This window comes from Papaver somniferum, chromosome 6 (assembly GCF_003573695.1).
Source record: "Papaver somniferum cultivar HN1 chromosome 6, ASM357369v1, whole genome shotgun sequence".
Classification (NCBI taxonomy): Eukaryota; Viridiplantae; Streptophyta; class Magnoliopsida; order Ranunculales; family Papaveraceae; genus Papaver; species Papaver somniferum.
Window position 1 is genome coordinate 27,196,796 of NC_039363.1, and position 18,216 is coordinate 27,215,011.

The window sequence follows — 18,216 nt, forward strand, 5'->3', positions numbered from 1 at the left end:
ACGTTGCTTGATCCGACATCTTCAACTTGTATTTTATTTTTGTCCTTGTATAGCTCATTCTCATTAAAAGTGACGTCTCTACTTCTAATAACCTTGTAACCCTCTTAGTCCCAAAGTTTATACCCAAAATCGTCATTTCCGTAACCAAGAAATATATACTTCTTTGCTTGAGAACCTATCTTAGACCTCTAAGATGAACATAACCAACACAACAAAAAACTTTCAAATATGAAAGATTTACCTTTTTTCCGGTCCAAACCTCCTATGGTATCTTCATATCTAATGGACTACTAGGTTTCCTATTGATTAGATAAGCAGTCGTCTCTGTTGCATGTGCCCAGAAGGTCTCGGTCAAACCAGACTGCAACCTCATTCACCTAACACGTGCATTCAACGTACAATTCATACGTTCTGCTACTCCATTCTCCTGTGGAGTCCTTGGAACTGTGCTCTCCAAACGAATTCCATTTGTAGCACATAACTGTAAAAATTCTGTTTTGTCATACTCACCACCGTTGTCTGACCTTAGACCCTTCAGCTTCAAACCAGTTTCTGTTTCAATCAAAGTTTTCCACTTCTTAAACACTTCATATACCTCGAACTTATTCTTCATGAAGTAAAGCCACACTTTTCTTGAGTGATTACCAATAAAGGTGACATAATATTGGAACCCGTTGTGAGATGCAACATTAATTGGCCCCCATAAATTAGTATGAACAAAATCAAGTTTCGCGCTTATCAAGTCTCTTCCTCCTCTGTTGAAGCTAACTCATTTTTTCTTTCCAAGAACACAGTCTTCACAAAAACTCATATCAACAGACTTCACCTTAGGTAGATATCCTCCCGAACATAGAATTTTCATGTTCTTCTCACTCATGTGTCCTAATCTTCTATGCCATAAGTTAGTGTCTTCAAAGTAGTTCCATCTGAATTCCGGTATAGAGTACCGACTATAACTCCATGAGCTAATACCATAGCTCCTTTCTTCACTTTCCAATTGTGTTTCGTAAGCACAACTTCACAGTCATCATCACAAACTTGTCCCACAGACACCAAGTTCTTCTTCAAATTTGGAACGTGTCGTACATCCTTCAATTTCCATGTCGAACCGTTGAGTTTCAAGATCACATCACCCAAACCAATGATTTCGCATGCTTCACCGTCACCTAAGAATACTTGGTCATAGTATCCTTCTTTATAAGAGATCATAATACTCTTATCACCCGTTGCATGGAAAGAAGCTCCCGAGTCTATAATCCAAGACTCATCTTGTTTGTCCTCAGAGAGTAGTAGAAAACCTTCTGTAATCATCTTCTTGTTATCAACAAGGACCTTCATCGGTTCCGCAGCTGCAACTATGTTGACCTCTTCTTGATTACCTTTGTTTCCACCATTATTAGCACCTTTGTTTTCCGGACATCGCGCTTGAATTGTCCTATTTTCTTACACGCCCAACACTCAACAACACCTCTAGTCCGGGATTGAGATCTCCCCCTAGACTTTCCTCTAGACTTCCATCTGGATTTGTTGTTATTTCTCCTATTTGAACTTTTGCCTCTATCTTCTTCCTGCAAACTTAAGGCCGAGCTTGAAGTACTAGAACCGTAACCTTGTTCTATTCTTCTCTCATCTTCAGCAATTAACCTTTGTTGCACATCATCAAGTTTCAACTTCTCGCTCCCTGCGGAATTGCTAATGGTTGTCCTTGCAGTCTCCCAACTCTTTGGTAATGACGACAACAACTGTAAAGCTTGAACTTCATCATCAAAAGTAATACTAACTTTTGAAAGCTGAGAAATAATCGATTTAAACTTCCCAAGATGTGCTGAAATCGCTTCGCCTTCTAGCATCTTCAGATTAAATAATTGTTCACACAACATAATCTTCCCCGAGACTGATGACTTTTGATACAACTTTTCAATTTTATCCATAAGATCCTTCGTACTAGTTTCCTCTTGTACGTTATTGTAGACTTCGTCCGTTAGACATCTACGGATCACGGCTACACACTTGCGATTAAGAGTTGTCCATTCATCGTCTTTGCGTGCTCCCTTTTTCGCAACTCCACCCAATGGATCATCAAGGTCTTTCTCATATAGGTAGTCTTCCTTCTAAGACTTCCAAAATGCAAATTTTTCCCATTAAAAACTTTAACTCTAGCTACCGTACTTTAGTTATTATCACCCATAACTCCCACTCCAATTGTACTACGATAAACCCTAAAGCTCTAACTCGAGATCTGATACCAGTTGTCAAGATCTTCACGGACCGCCGGACCCTACTTCTGGGCCCGACCACATAGCACCGATATTGTCCCCACTTGACCACCTATTGCAGCAGGTGTGGGATTTTAATCTAAAAGGCCTCGGTGCTATGTAAGGAGATACCCAAGCTTATTAGGCACCACATGTACTTCCTCTTATTCCATATGGGACTATCCTAGCTATACATATATGGTTTACATCGCGCCACATACTCCAACACACATGTTATGCCCGTGGCATGAACATTTTCAGACCCACTTACTATCGATATGCAATCATCACCTTCACCAACAAACAACAAAAGGGAAAAAAACGGTTTAGTCCAAAACCACATCAAAAAGTATGGATTAGTCCATCCCGAGTTAACTAGGTACAATTTAGTCCAAAAGTTATTTAAAATATGGAAAATACACATATAGCCTTTTTGATTTACAATTTAGTCCAAATATTTATAATTTAGTCCAAAGAGACTCATGGTGATTTCAACAATTTTAAATAATATAAACATAATTTAAAAACGATTTATCTTTTGAACCGTTTGTCCAAAATTCACAAACTTTATATATTTGGTAAGCTCTTTCCGAGAGCTACAAAAAGAGTACCCATATGCCTATATAATTCTCAATTTTTTTTAAATCTTAGTTTACACTAGTGTACAAACATGTACACATTTACAAAAATCCAGAAAATCCAAAGACAAGACAAGATAAGGTGCACCAGTTTGTTCACCACACACAACTTGAATCGTCCACCTAAGTACCACTAACGCTCTTTCTGAGACCTGCAAAAAAACTACCCATATGACTATAATTTTCATTTTTTTAAAATTAATTTTCTTTATCCTATCTAGTGTGCACAGAAAAGTAAACATGCACTACATTTACATAAGCTTATGGAGTCATTTTTCACATGCACTACTTTGTACACACCTACAAAAAATGAGAATTACATTTTATAACCAAAAAAACCTACTTTTTCATGAGAATTGCATTCGTACACCAACATGTTCACCCCTGCGAAACATGCCTAAAATCGATCCTTCATAACCATTAACAAACCCATTTTTTCATTGAAAATACACTGCTGCACCAATGATTATTCATAACCACACACAAACCTATTTTTCATGGGAATTCCACTGGTGCACCAATATGTACACCCTCGTAAAATATGTAGAAAAACGATCTTTCATAACCATACACAAACTTACTTTTTCATGGGAATTACACAGGTGCACCAATAGGTACACCGCTTCAAAACATGCATAAAGTCGACCTTGAAAACCACACATAAACCTATTTTTTCATGGGAATTACAAGGTGCACCAATGTGTACACCCCTACAAAACATGCACAAAACAGATCATTCATAACCACATACAAATCTATTTTTTTATGGAAAATATACAGGTGCACCAATAAGTATACCACTGCAAAACATGCATAAAAACGATCATTCATAAACACATACAAATTTACTTTTTCATGGAACATACATTGATGCACCAGTGTGTATACCCCTACAAAACATGCATAAAATGGATATTCATAACTGCACACAAACCTATTTTTTCATGGAATCGCATAGGTGAACCAATATGTACACCTCTGCAAAACATGCATAAATTTGATCATTCATAACCACACACAAACCTATTTTTTATGGAAATTACACAGGTGCACCAATATGTACACCCTTACAAAACATGCATAAAATCGATAATTCATAACAACAAACAAACCTACTTTTTCATGGAAAATACACTGGTGCATCAATATGTGCACCAGTATGTACACACATTACGCAATACATGCCAAATGCGTTTAACTAAGCCATTCGATGTTTGTGAGTCCTTAAATTTAATACATATAAAACCATTATATGCATAACAAAAGACAAACAAGCAAGCCACACATTGTAGTGTTGAGGATATGCTGGAAACCTAATTATCACAATCATGTTATCAGCTGAGACCAACATTAAGATAATAATCAGAAAGGGAACCAAGTATACCTTTCACCGTGTTTCAACATATTGGGATGTAAGCATAAGGTGAGGTCACTTCCAAAGGCAAATGTGCTCACAACATCCTTTAACATCTTCGACTCATCCTCTGAGTTAAACAGTGAGGCAAATCATCCTATGAGCTTATCCCATTCCTGTAATCAAGATCAGATGAACAACATCAAAATTAAATTCCAGTTAAGAAGAGATATTATATAGAAGATCAAAACCTTATGCACAAACCTCGCCAGCTCTGGCCAAGAGATATGAACCGACTTCAATGTCAGGCAGAGCGATTTGAAATCAACATGTGCATACAATTATGTACACGTTAAGAATGAGAAGGTGTACAACTATGTGTACATTAAAAATCATCATGTGTACAATTATGTACACATTAACGATCAATAGGCCTATAATTATGTGCACATATACGATCAACATGGGTATAATTATGTGCACAGATACGATCAACGAGTGTAAAGTTGTGTGTACATTAAAAATCAACATGTGTACAATTATGTACACACTAATAATAAACATTCATACAACTATAAAATATTAAGTCGGTATAAATATTTTTCAAAAAAATCAAAAGATATCATAGAAATGAATAATGTAAGATAAGTAAGCTCGCCATTTAGGTTATGATACCAAATTTAACATCTGATTTCAAATTTGGAAAACTTTAAAATGAAGTACATATTTTTGTTTAAGAATTTGGAGTAACAATCTACCCTAAACATCAAAATTACTGGCCCTACCATCTCGTTTCAGTGCCACTTCTCTTCGATGGTTAATGTGTATGGGATTAGTGGGTGCTGGAGCAGCTGTTCTAGATTTAGTAACTTTAGGTGATTAAAACTAAACATATCCATATAGTTATACAAAGTTACAAACAAGAAAAAAAGTATTTACCCGTAAAGATGTGGCGACACCATCATTCATTTTCATGCGAAACTTTATCAGTCCATTCTTGAGTAGGAGGTTGTCAACACATATCCTGTACACATACAAAAAAAAAAAAAAAAAAAAAAAAAACTAAATTAGATGCATTTCTTGGGTTGGAGGTTGCAATTTCGCATGCTACCTAATGAACTATCTTAAACTTTGATGATAAACTAACCACGACTACCTGATTGATCAAGGATGTGACAAAATTGTTTGTAGAGTATATATAATACGGTCCGGCCACCTTAACAAAGAGTGAGCCATGAAATCATTTTTATTTCCATGTATGGTATTAGAATTTGTACGAGAAGTGTTTAAAGACAGTGTTCTACAATGCAAAAAGAGTACATAAAAGGAAGTACGAAAGTGGTTCAGATCATGCTCTTAATTTTATGTTAACCCACTTGGTGGAAAACAAAGAAGTAGAACTGTCTCGACTTGACAAACTAGCAGTTTCTAATGTCCAAAAATGAAAGGTTCGCATGTTGAATACTATCAAATCAGTCTATATAAGATCATCCAATACTACACAGATTATATGGGAGATAATACCCAAACTCCTTCCTATGGCGATGTAGAGAATCATTAGTTACCCTTATAACTGAAGTTTCTGGAAATGATAGGTGTACAATTATATAAACGTCAAGAATGAACAGGTGTATAACTATGTCCACATTAACAACTCGATAACAAAAGGTGATTGCTGAAGTTCAACCGCTATATAATTTGAGAAAATGAAAAAACAGGGAACAAGGAAACAAGCATACATAACCATATACAAATTATAAACTTGCAAAAAAAAAATTGCTTCTAAATGGGAGAAAAGGAGCATACAATGTCACTCAACACCATTCTTAAACAACAGTTCATGACTAAATTGTTTAAGAATATGTTTTAATATTCTAGTGCTCATGACTAAATTTATCAAAAAATAGTGAGTAATCAGCAACGAACTAAAAAGAAACCCCACCACTTCAAAAGTGTATATTCAAAACGAAAGTAAAGTTGATCATTATCACTTCCACTACTAAAACTATCGTATAATCATCTTTATCATTCTTTAAATTTTTTTACTGTTCTATATCACTTTTCAAAGTTCTGTGTCACTATGACACCTATTAAAAAACATGTAATTTAATGGCAAATGAACATGAGGTATAAAATGGGAAAGTAAAGTTGCAGACCCCATCCAAGATAGAATCAATGGGTGACAATAAATACCAGTCAATGGCAAATGGGAGAATAGGAGGTATAAAATTTCACCCGGATGTTATATCGATAATCAAATGCTAAATTTCCTCATTGAATGCAATCATTAAATGTTGCTACTACTACCTTATCAAGAGGATCAAATAAGAATATTTTGGAACAAAGAGAAGTTATATGAATACTAGTATTTGCTTCTCCATGCATTCCGTTCAGTGACCCCGTTCCTTAATCTCATCATGTCATTTCTCAATTTGTTCCTTATAAATTCTCTATAGCAAAATTAATATTTGAAAAGAAATCTCAAAATCAAAACCACTAAAAAATATCTTTCTTAAATCTTTGAATTTCTTCAAATTCGCTACCAAGATCATTGAAAAGTATATTTTTCTGCTTCAAGCATCTATACAACCTAGGGAGAAGAAATTGAACGAATATGACTTAAAAACATCTAAATAAAAAAAAAATTAGGGAATAATTATATTAACAAACAAGCGAAAAAAGAGGATTACTACTACCTGGTGAGTCAGTCGCTCAATTTTTCAAGAATTCCATTGATAAGCTTTTCCGTCTCTTGAGATCCTGCTACAAAAGTTTCAGCTTCTTCCATTACTAAACGGTCTTTATTTTTGCTCCTCTTCTGCCATCTACCCCTAAAAATAAGATCTAGAATAAGAAAATCAAACTAAGATTCTTTCTCAACAGATCGTTAAAGACGATAAGTAGGGAGATATGAGAAAATATTTGATCATTATCATTTCTAATCACAAATCAAACATCCAGAATCGTTAAGAAATCGAATGACATACAAAATCGAATGAGAAATAAATGAATAAAGAGTAATCAAAGTTGAAATACTAATCTGAAATCTAATAGATGAAATGAAAATTGATTCTTCTCATATAGAGGTTATGAATCTCCCATTATTGTTGCAGAGATCTGTTATGGAGAAATGGAATGAAAAACTGGTTTGCGAACAAATCAAGATACGATTTCTGTGTGTGGGGTTATTTTAGTCAGCGAAGAAATACAATTTGGACTGAATCGTTAACATTTGGACCAACTCGTTCTAGATTTGGAAAATTAGGACCTCTTAGTACTAGGCTTTGGGTGTCAGGACTAGAGCGTTCAAAGCCCATTAAAAATGGGATTAAACGTCAATTTCTACACAACAAAAATGGAATTACCAACAAGAATGGAATCATAAAAAAAAAACAACGAATAAACAAATTAAAGTCACAATGCTAATTGTGTCAAAGAACATATGTTTGTGCGCTCTACTGATGTACAGACCGACATCAGTAGATAGAACTTAAACATGCCGCAGATAATGCTGCAAACATAAACAAGTGCTCCGTGCCACCTACACTTGTACTGTTTAAACCAAGACTAATTAGCTTCTACTTAATATGTTACCTGTTCTTATAATGCAGTTCCGTATTTGTATTCTCCGGGTGTTACCAACATGAATTCCATCAGTGTTCGGACTTAATCCTGGCGCAGAAATCAAAAGATTGATAGCTTCAACATCCAAGCATTTCTCAAAAGATGTATGTATTTGTTGTGAATCTCTGATTCTTAAGTTCTTTACCTTCAAATTTTGGCATTGGTAGAAGGTTAAGGCCTAAGAAATTATAAAAATAAAATCGTATCAATATATAATAAATAAATTAAATACAATATTTTAATGATAACATACATGTGTAGAGTGCGGAATACTGGGTCGTTGCTTCTACAACTGTTGAACTGGTTCATAGACATCAATTTATACCGCAAATTTGATATATATATATATATATATATATATATATATATATATATATATATATATATAGTTTTCTCAAGGTAACCCTTGAATCTTGTGATTATGCAATAGTTGTCCGTATAAAACATACATGGTCCAGTTTTGCACGAGAGGTCAATGCAAATATTCAAATGGGAAAAATATGGTTAGTCCAAAAATCAGTTCAAAAATATAATTTAGTCCAGCTCGAGTCAACTAGGTACAAATTAGTCCAAATATATGAAAATTACACTTATAACCTTATCATTTACATTTTAGTCCAAAATAACTCATGATGATGTCAGCAATTTTAAATAATATATAAATATTTTAAAAACAATTTATCTTTCAAACCGCTCGTCCAAAATTTACAAACTTTATATATTCGGAAGGCTCTTTTCGATGTCTACAAAAAGAGTACCCATATGACTATATAATTTTCAAATTTTTAAAAAATAATAATTCACACCAGTGTACAACTATGTACACATCAACAAATATTCAAAAAATACAACATTCATGATAGCCACTCGAGTCTGCACCGACTGACAAAAATATCAACCACACCAATCTCTTGCTAAATAATGGAAGGATTTGCATAGAACGGTTTAGCATTTAACCTGCATCTAGGAAAAAACAATAAAACATAAGAAACCACAACTTGAAAAAAAAAGTGATAACTTTTCACCAACAACCACATAAGAAACAAAGCAAAGAAAAAGATGAAAATAAAAAGTTACGCAGCTATTAAATTAAAGAGACACAATTGGGCCTAACTGCACAAACTTGATATCAGCAAATACGAACCAAAGTTTCACTTCCTAGAAAATCATACATGTTGCAAGTCAAATTGAAACATACTATATTTTCAATACAATTTCCACAGAAAAACCATACTTTTCAAAACATGCATAAAGCCGATCATTCACAATCACACACAAACTTATTTTTTCATGGGAATTACATAGGAGCACCAATATGCACACAACTGTAAAATATGAGAAACCTACTTTTTCATGGGAAATACACAGGTGCACCAACGTGTACACCCCTACCAAACTTGCACAAAACTGATCACTGATAACCACACACAAACCTATTTTTTCATGGAAAATACAAAGGTGCACCACTGCAAAACATGCATCAAAAAGATCATTCAGTACCACATACAAACCTACTTTTTCTTGGAAATTCCACTAGTGAACCAATATATACACCCTTCCAAAACATGTATAAAGCCTATTTTTTCAGCTAAGGTATCCTAATGCATAAGCTCCTATTATCAGCTGAGACGAACATTAAGGTGGGCATCAAAAAGGGAACCAAGTATACAATTAGACCAAATACCTAACACCATGTTGCAACATCTTAGGTTGCAGGCATTGAAGCATGAGGCGAGAACCCATCTTTGTTAGCTTTGACCTTCATTCCCCCTGCAATTGAGAGAAAGAAAAAGGTTGAGAACTTGAGACATATATTTTACTAATGATCTAATGCCTAAACAATCATTTGATCCCCATCCAAACCAAAAGTTTTAACATATGAGATAAGAAAAAGACAAGCATAAAAGTCTCTAACATTCCTGGGTGAACATATATCTCATAACTACATGCATATCACTCAAAGCTACTAGATAAATCAAGCAAAATTGTGAAACAATTAGCTAAAACAAATTCATACTAGAAATAAGAATCATAGTTTCCCTTCCTAACGAATCTGTCACATGCTTCAAACCAAATTGATACAGACTAGAGCTCAGTACAGGTGTACAACTATGTGCACATTAAAAGTCAACATGTGTGAAATTATATGCACAATAACGATGGTGTACAATTATGTACATATTAACTAACAGGTGTACAAAAATGTGCACATAAAAGTCAACATGTGTATAATCATATACACATTAAGAATCAACATGTGTACACATTAATAATTCAAAATAAAAATAGTTGAAAATCAGATTCTATGTGAGACCTTCACTCAACATACATATTTGGACACATCAAACTTGTATTTTATAATTGCACATATAACATTATCCTATCCATAAATGCAACCACAAAAATGAAAAGCAAGCAATAGAAGTAAATAAACCTATCCACATCGGAGTTGTGCCTAGAACAAAATGAAGCTGTTGATTGAATCGATTGATCCTATCTTGGTCTTCTTTCTAACCTCCCCAAAGTGCATCTCTAATCCAACAGTTCCAACCAGTAACGACACCTTTTGTTTCGGCCTGAACCGTTATACATGAGGATGGCCATCCAAAAAAGAAAAACAAACATTAGCCATACTTCTAACGAAAGAAGTATATACAAAACTAGTCAAAATGGAAAATATGTAGTTATGAATGTATCAACTAAAAATATATACAGGTCTTCCATGACAGAGGTTAAATCTCAGATTGGCTTCAGAGAAAATTCGACTCTAGAGAACACTCTAGAAATTTGACTATAAATGAACACAACAACATTATATTTGACAAAGGTGTAGAATTATGTACACGTTAAGAATCAATAAGTGTACAATTATGTACACTTTAATTAAGCCTCCCTACTATCATTTACTCACACCGTTCACGCTATAGCTCATCATCTATGGTGCTTCCACATCAGCCACATGATTTAGTTAGTGACTCACATGCACCCTGCTTACACCATTAAAAATACAAACACTAAAAAATTCAAAAACATTCATCTTTTGCTAGAAAACAAGTTTACTATTAAGTTAATACTGAAAATTTAGAGCACTCCCATTTACAGAAACTCAACCATGTGGTAAAAGAAGATAGATGGGTTAAAAGTGAATAATCATTGAAACTAACAAGGAAAAAGGAACAATAATCATGAAAATCAACAAGTGTACAATTATGTACATATTAAGAATAAACGTGTACAATTATGTACACATCAAGAATCAACATGTATATAACTAAGTGCACACTAACAATTGAAAAAAGAAATAAAAAATAAGAAGAATTGTTATTAGGTATAGATAAGAAGACGAAAAAATTAAAAAGATAATTATGAAATCAAGGTGCTGATATTATGTTGTCCACTATAATGAAACATAACAAAGTGTTTCAAAACTCACACACTAACACACATCGGGAGGATATAAGTAGCAATCAACAAAACACAATTCTCCAAATAATTTACCCAAAATTGAATAGGAAAAGAAAATCACTTCCTAAAAATTGTTAGCATAAGACTTAAAATATGAAGTACAGTAACAAGTTCACAAAAAATTGAACCGAAACTCTATTAAAGAATATTACTTACCAGTGGTAGGATTCCGTTACTGTTACGACTGTGTTTGAGATTTGTCACAAATATGATAAATCATCACTTACTCCATCCCAAACTCCATTCACAAAAAAATTTATCCTTTCCTTTCCATGAGACAGAAAAGGCCTCATCTACAAGCTTCTTCATTTCACCATTAAAAAGTTTATCCTTTAACAACTCCATCTGATTTGTGGAGACAAGTCCAGTAATCGCCATATTCTTTTACAAGCCAACATTTTTCTCCATCCGAAATAGAAATAAAACACAACTTTGCCCAATGAGAAGGATTTCTGCCGTCAGTAAAATAGTTAATTTCAGATTACACATTGTTTTCAGTTTCAAAAAAGGATTACACATTATTTTGCTCATAAAGCAACTAACTATACAGAAGGATGCAGTATATTGTAATTATCCAATGTTAACAATATATCTCCTATTGATAATTATCAAAGTAAGACTTCATAATAATTATTAAAGCATACTGGAAGATAAGAAAAAAGCAATCCAATACACTTCTTACCACTAAAAAGCTGTGACCATCCAATCCGCTAGGATCCCACCTAGACCTACACAGATACTGGTTCCTAACATGAGCATCGGTTGTATAAGCACCGCCAGATTGTAGTCGATTATAGTCATTTCTATTTTTGGATGCCTTTTCTTAAGACTGCAGTAAACAGTTGAAGCAGCAGTACCCATTATTCTTAATTTTTGCTATTTAAACAGTTGGAGCTTAATAAACACAAAACGAACCACTTATACATAATCTACTGATCAAATTAGAATCTGATAACCAATAAAAACAACACGAATACCTAAAGCATCACAAAAGAAATTGCAATCAATTTTCCGAAGAAATCTTACAAATAAATTGCGACTGACGTAAATTTAATGAAATTGAATGAGATTTAGATTAAAATTTACCACATCTGTTTGTTTTCAGATCTTCTTTTTGAGGTTCTTCCGGGTTGAGAAAGAAGGGAAAGGTAGAGACATGTAAAATGATCTAAACCTAATCATAAATTGAGCTCGAGCTGAAATTTTATCAATCTTATAACGTCGTCTCGTCTTCAACAGAAGTAAATGGAGGCTCTTTTGAGTTTTGATTTATGAAGAAGAGATATCAGATTTTGTTAATGGGTACTTTTGTCATAAAAAAAACTCAATTTGGACTAAATCGTTCGTAAATTGACCGACTCGTCTAAGATTTGAGAAATTTGGATTTCTTAATACTAAGCTTGAGAGAGCAGGACTAGAATGTCTAAAGCCCAACTTATTGGGGACTAAATGTTAATTTCTATTATTCAAATTTGCACTTTGCTTGAGACAAGTCTCTCATCGCATGCGATCTGCCATACCTCTATCAATTTCTTATGTCAGCAAGGCTATGTAGCTACTTAACACTTATATACAGGGCATCCCATCTTACAACAGGGCGTCCCATCTGCTAAGCAGTAATATGATGCCACTATAAATATGTCGATCAATTGGGGTAATTACCATCTACACACACATATAGTTACGTACCGGTGGTGCAGTGACGCAGGGCTGCAAATCCACATAAGACAAACAAAAGTAATCAGTAACATTATACTCGTATTCAATCTTCGTTACACTGTCATTCATGAATAAGTACTTCCGCGAGATTTGTCAGTTTTGCACGAACTTTTCCACCAAATATCTCCTTTGCCATTAAAAGTCCCCTCACCTTCAATTTTCAAGTTTTGAACATTATGGAAAAGTATCCAGTGTCTACTGTCTCTTCTATAGTCGGCTCGATCAACAGAAGCGTCAATAGTTCCATAAACCTGTAAAGAATTACATATACGTAGATTAATGACATGTAATTAATTTTGTGCCTTCATTACGGATCAAAAGAAAAAAAACTTTGCGTCTTCTTGATACTTTATTAATAGATTATATTCTACCATATTTAGCGGACCAAGGATATTCTCTTTAATAGAGATTATTAATAATAATAATATATATATGGTCCCTTCACCCACAAGGAGGGCAAGGAAGTTTTTCATAACCCAATATGGTATCATCCCTAATCTCGATCCTCTCTTTTCTTCTTCTTCTCTATTAAACCTCCAACACAAAATCCATGACAGGTGATAAGAAAACTCTGCATCCGGCCTTTGCCGTAACCAACATCAAAACCCTGATTCCTATTCTTCTTGACATCAAACAAGATGAATACTCATCCTGGGTTTTTCTCTTCAAACTACATCTACAAGCTCACGATCTCCTTTTTCTCATCAACGGATCCACACCACCAACAGGGATTGATGCAAATACCCTCAAACAACTCGACGCCCTATGCCGCCAATGTATGTTCTCCACCATGGCCAAGGATCTCATGCTCACAGTTCTAAAATCTGGTAAAACCGCCAAAGAACTTTGGGATCATCTTCAAAAGTTGTTTCAAGATAACAAAGGTAATCGTGCTGCAACCCTTGAAAGTAAATTTGTCAATTTAAAGTTTGTTGACTGTGCTAGTGTCGATGATTACTGTGACAAACTCAAGTCGTTAGCGGATCGACTGACCGATACCGATTTTCCCATGAATGACAAACGTTTGGTTATCCAACTTGTCAATGGTCTACCGGAGGAATACAACACTGTTGCTTCCTTCATACAACAGTCTATGCCCACCTATGATGCTGCTCGTTCACAACTACGCACTGAAGAAATACGACGTGCTCAACAAACCACCATGATATCTTCCACTGCCCTTGCAGCCACTGGAAACAATTCTTCTCAACGCCATTACCGAACTAGCAACGGAAAAAGACCTGTCAACCCTGCAAACTCCGGTCCTCTTCTGCCAACCCCAGGATACTCTCGCCAGCCCAGTGCACCTCGCCAGCCCAGTGCGCCACGCGGCCCAGTGTACCCAGCTAACCCAGCATCCTGGATGACATACTGGGCTCAACCTCCATGCCCGTACCCAACTGCTCCACTTTGGCAGCCCACTGCACCACCTCGAGGCCCATCTGCTGGACGTCCTCGTCAAGCCCAGCAGCGACGCTCTTCAATTCTTGGACAGGCCCATGCGTACGCTGTGCCTTCAGTTGAAACACTACAGCCCAGTGATTTTGCGGAAGCCTACAGTTCATTGAGCTTACAGCCACCAGATGAAACGTTCTACATTAACACTGGTGCGACATCCCATATCACCGCGGACCAAGGTACGTTACATACTGTTTTCGACACTAGCAATGTTAAATCTATCTTGGTTGGCAACGGTAACTCTATTCCAGTTATGGCTAGTGGCACCCACTCTATAAACCTCTCGTCCCGACCTCTTCACCTCAACGATACCCTCGTAGTTCCTGATATTATCAAAAATCTTATTTCCGTTCGAAAGTTCACAACTGATAATCATGTGTCTGTTGAATTTGATCCTTATGGTTTTCCTGTGAAGGATTTGAATTCGAGGACGATCCTTCTTCGCTGTGATAGCTCTGGGGAACTTTATCCTCTCACAACTTCTGCCGTGCCCACTTCAAAATCATCTCAGTCTCCACCACTGTCTCTTACCGTCTGCTCTCATGATGTCTGGCACAGCCGTCTTGGTCATCCTGGACAAGCTATTTTAAATAATTTACGTTCCCACTCTTTAATTCAATGTAATAAACAACGGTCTACCAAACTTTGTCATTCTTGTCAAGTTAGTAAACATGTTCGTCTTCCTTTCTCTGACTCAAATTCTTTCACTTCTGCTCCATTTGATATTATTCATAGTGATTTATGGACTTGTCCTATACATATTGATACTGGTTTTCGCTATTATCTTATTTTGTTGGATGACTATACTAATTATCTATGGGTGTATCCCTTGAAGCTCAAATCTCAGGTCCACTCCAAATTCTTGGAGTTTCGGTCCTTTGTCAACACTCAATTTGAGCGAGATATCAAATGTTTTCAATCTGATATGGGACGTGAATTTGATAAATCTTCTTTTCATGATTTTTCTAAGAACTCTGGTTTAGTCTTTCGTTTCTCCTGTCCTCACACCTCATCTCAAAATGGGAAAGCGGAGCGTATGATTCGTCGTGTTAACGACATCACCCGCACTCTCATGTCCCATGCCTCTATCCCATACAAATATTGGGCCGATTCACTCCATATGGCCGTCTATCTCCATAACATCCTCCCTTCTGTCGTGCTTCACTTCGCCTCACCGGTGTCAATTCTCTATCAACGCCAACCGACGTATGATCACCTACGTACGTTTGGTTGCCTTTGTTATCCTAATTTGTCCTCCACCACTCCTCACAAGCTTTCCCCTCGGTCCTCTAGATGTGTTTTCCTTGGTTTCTCTCCTCATCATCGTGGCTATCGTTGCCTTGACCTAGCCACTAACAAAATTATCTTGTCTCTCCATGTAACGTTTGATGAAAACGTTTTTCCCTTCCGCACTTCTTCCGACCATCGCTCTCACAACCTCGAACCATCTACCCAATCCATTTATCCTCATTTTCCACTCCCACTGGCTTACCCATCTCCTCCTTCTACCCAACCGTCGTCTCACCACCTCTACACTCCACCTCACCGCCGTCCACGGCGACCTTCTTGCGCTGTCCCATCTCCACCCATCTCCTGTTCTCCCTCTACCTGTCCGGCTCTCCCACACACGGACACATTACCCAGCAACTCTGATTCCCCTGCTCAGCCCAGCGTTTCCCCCTCTTCTGCCAGGCCCATTTCTTCTCCCTCTCTTACCCAGCCCAACTCACCTAACTCTGCGTCTCAGCCCAGCTCTTCTCACTCTGCTGTTCCGCCGTCTTCACCCGCTCCGTCCCAGCAAGCCCAACAACTCATCCCATCCCTTAACTCCCCCTCAAACCCAGCAGTACCTTCCCTGTCCGACAGCAACCCCCCCCCCCCCCTCCCTCCCCCCCGAGCAACACTCCTGCTGCTCCCTCTCGCCCTGCCACTCGGGCCTCTCATGGGATTTTCCGTCCCTCCAACAAGCTCAATCTCCACGTTCAAACCCGAAACCACATCTCCACCCTCCCCAAATCTCACCTATATGCTCTTAGGGACCCAAACTGGAAGAAAGCCATGATAGATGAATATATTGCAATGTTGAAAACTCACACTTGGGATCTAGTGCCGAGACCTCTTGGTGCTCATATCATTCGCTCCATGTGGCTATTCCGTCACAAGTTTCATGCAAATGGCACTTTGGAACGTCACAAAGCCCGCCTTGTCGCTAACGGTAAATCACAACAAGTTGGTGTTGATTGCTTTGAGACGTTTAGTCCGGTTGTTAAGCCCGCAACTATCCGCACAGTTCTCACCATTGCTACCTCCAGATCTTGGCCCATTCACCAATTGGACGTCAAGAATGCCTTTCTTCATGGGGATCTTACTGAGACGGTTTATATGCACCAACCTCCGGGATTTGTTGATCCTACTCACCCGGATTATGTTTGCCGCCTTCGTAGATCTCTTTATGGTCTCAAACAGGCACCTCGGGCATGGTTTCAGCGGTTTGCGACTTTCATCACTCAATGTGGTTTTCAGGGTAGTGTATGTGATCCATATCTATTTATTTATCGGTCAGGACAGGACACGGCATACTTATTACTGTACGTTGATGATATCATACTCACTGCCTCTACTGATGTTCTTCTCACCCGTTTATTGACATGATGAAACAAGAGTTCTGTATGACTGACCTTGGCTCCTTACATCATTTTTTGGGAATCACTGCTTCTCGGTCATCCTCCGGGTTGTTTTTGTCTCAGTCACTCTATACGAAGGACATCATTTCTCGTGCATCCATGACTGCCTGCAATCCAGTGGCCACTCCGGTCGACACCAACTCCAAGCTTAGCGCTACCTCTGGACCAGCTCTTAAGGATCCTACTCTATACCGAAGTTTGGCTGGGGCTTTACAGTATCTTACTTTTACTCGACCGGACATATCTTACGCGGTTCAACAGGTATGTTTATTCATGCACGACCCTAGAGAACCTCACATGCAGGCGCTTCGGCGTATACTTCGGTACCTCCAGGGCACTATCGAACATGGGTTATTTTTATCTGTATCCACCATTTCTGGCATCCATGCATACTCTGATGCTGATTGGGCGGGTTGTCCTGATTCACGACGATCTACCTCTGGTTTCTGCATTTTTTGGGTGACAACCTTGTTTCTTGGTCTTCCAAACGTCAGGCGACTGTCTCCCGCTCCAGTGCTGAAGCTGAATATCGGGGTGTGGCTAATGCCGTGGCCGAGACGACTTGGCTCCGGAATTTACTTCTTGAGCTACATATACCACTACGACGGGCTACTATCGTTTATTGTGACAATGTGAGTGTTGTCTACATGTCGGGTGATCCGGTTCAACATCAACGCACCAAACATGTGGAAATCGACATTCATTTTGTTCGTGAACGCGTCCGTATTGGGGACATTCGGGTGCTACACATTCCATCCGAAAATCAGTACGCTGATATTTTCACGAAGGGTCTTCCTAGACAATTATTTCTTCGTTTTCGTACTAGTCTTAGTGTTTGTTCCTCTCCCGCTAAGACTAAGGGGGTGTAATAGATTATATTCTACCATATTTAGCGGACCGAGGATATTCTCTTTAATAGAGATTATTAATAATAATATATATATGGTCCCTTCTCCCACAAGGAGGGCAAGGAAGTTTTTCATAACCCAATATTTATCGAGAAAGTACTAGTACAACCG

At 37.3% G+C, this 18,216-nt stretch overlaps 1 protein-coding gene and 1 long non-coding RNA gene across 2 annotated transcripts; one reads left to right on the forward strand and one right to left on the reverse strand.

Annotated features, from left to right (window-relative positions):
• Positions 1-4,301: 4,301 nt before the first annotated feature.
• LOC113285560 lies at positions 4,302-7,038 on the reverse strand. Its single transcript, XR_003328745.1, has 3 exons — positions 6,944-7,038; positions 5,187-5,271; positions 4,302-4,423 (listed from the first exon to the last, which is right to left on the reverse strand). It is a non-coding gene; the product is annotated as an uncharacterized LOC113285560 (long non-coding RNA).
• A 10,123-nt stretch (positions 7,039-17,161) lies between these two features.
• On the forward strand, positions 17,162-17,833 carry LOC113290677 (uncharacterized mitochondrial protein AtMg00810-like). The gene has a single exon (XM_026540261.1). The coding sequence runs from the start codon at positions 17,162-17,164 to the stop codon at positions 17,831-17,833; it is 672 nt and encodes a 223-aa protein (XP_026396046.1).
• Positions 17,834-18,216: the final 383 nt, after the last annotated feature.

What these genes read in the sequence shown, in the direction of transcription:
- LOC113290677 (XM_026540261.1), top strand. Translation starts at nt 17,162, where the DNA reads ATGATGAAACAAGAGTTCTGTATGACTGACCTTGGCTCCTTACATCAT.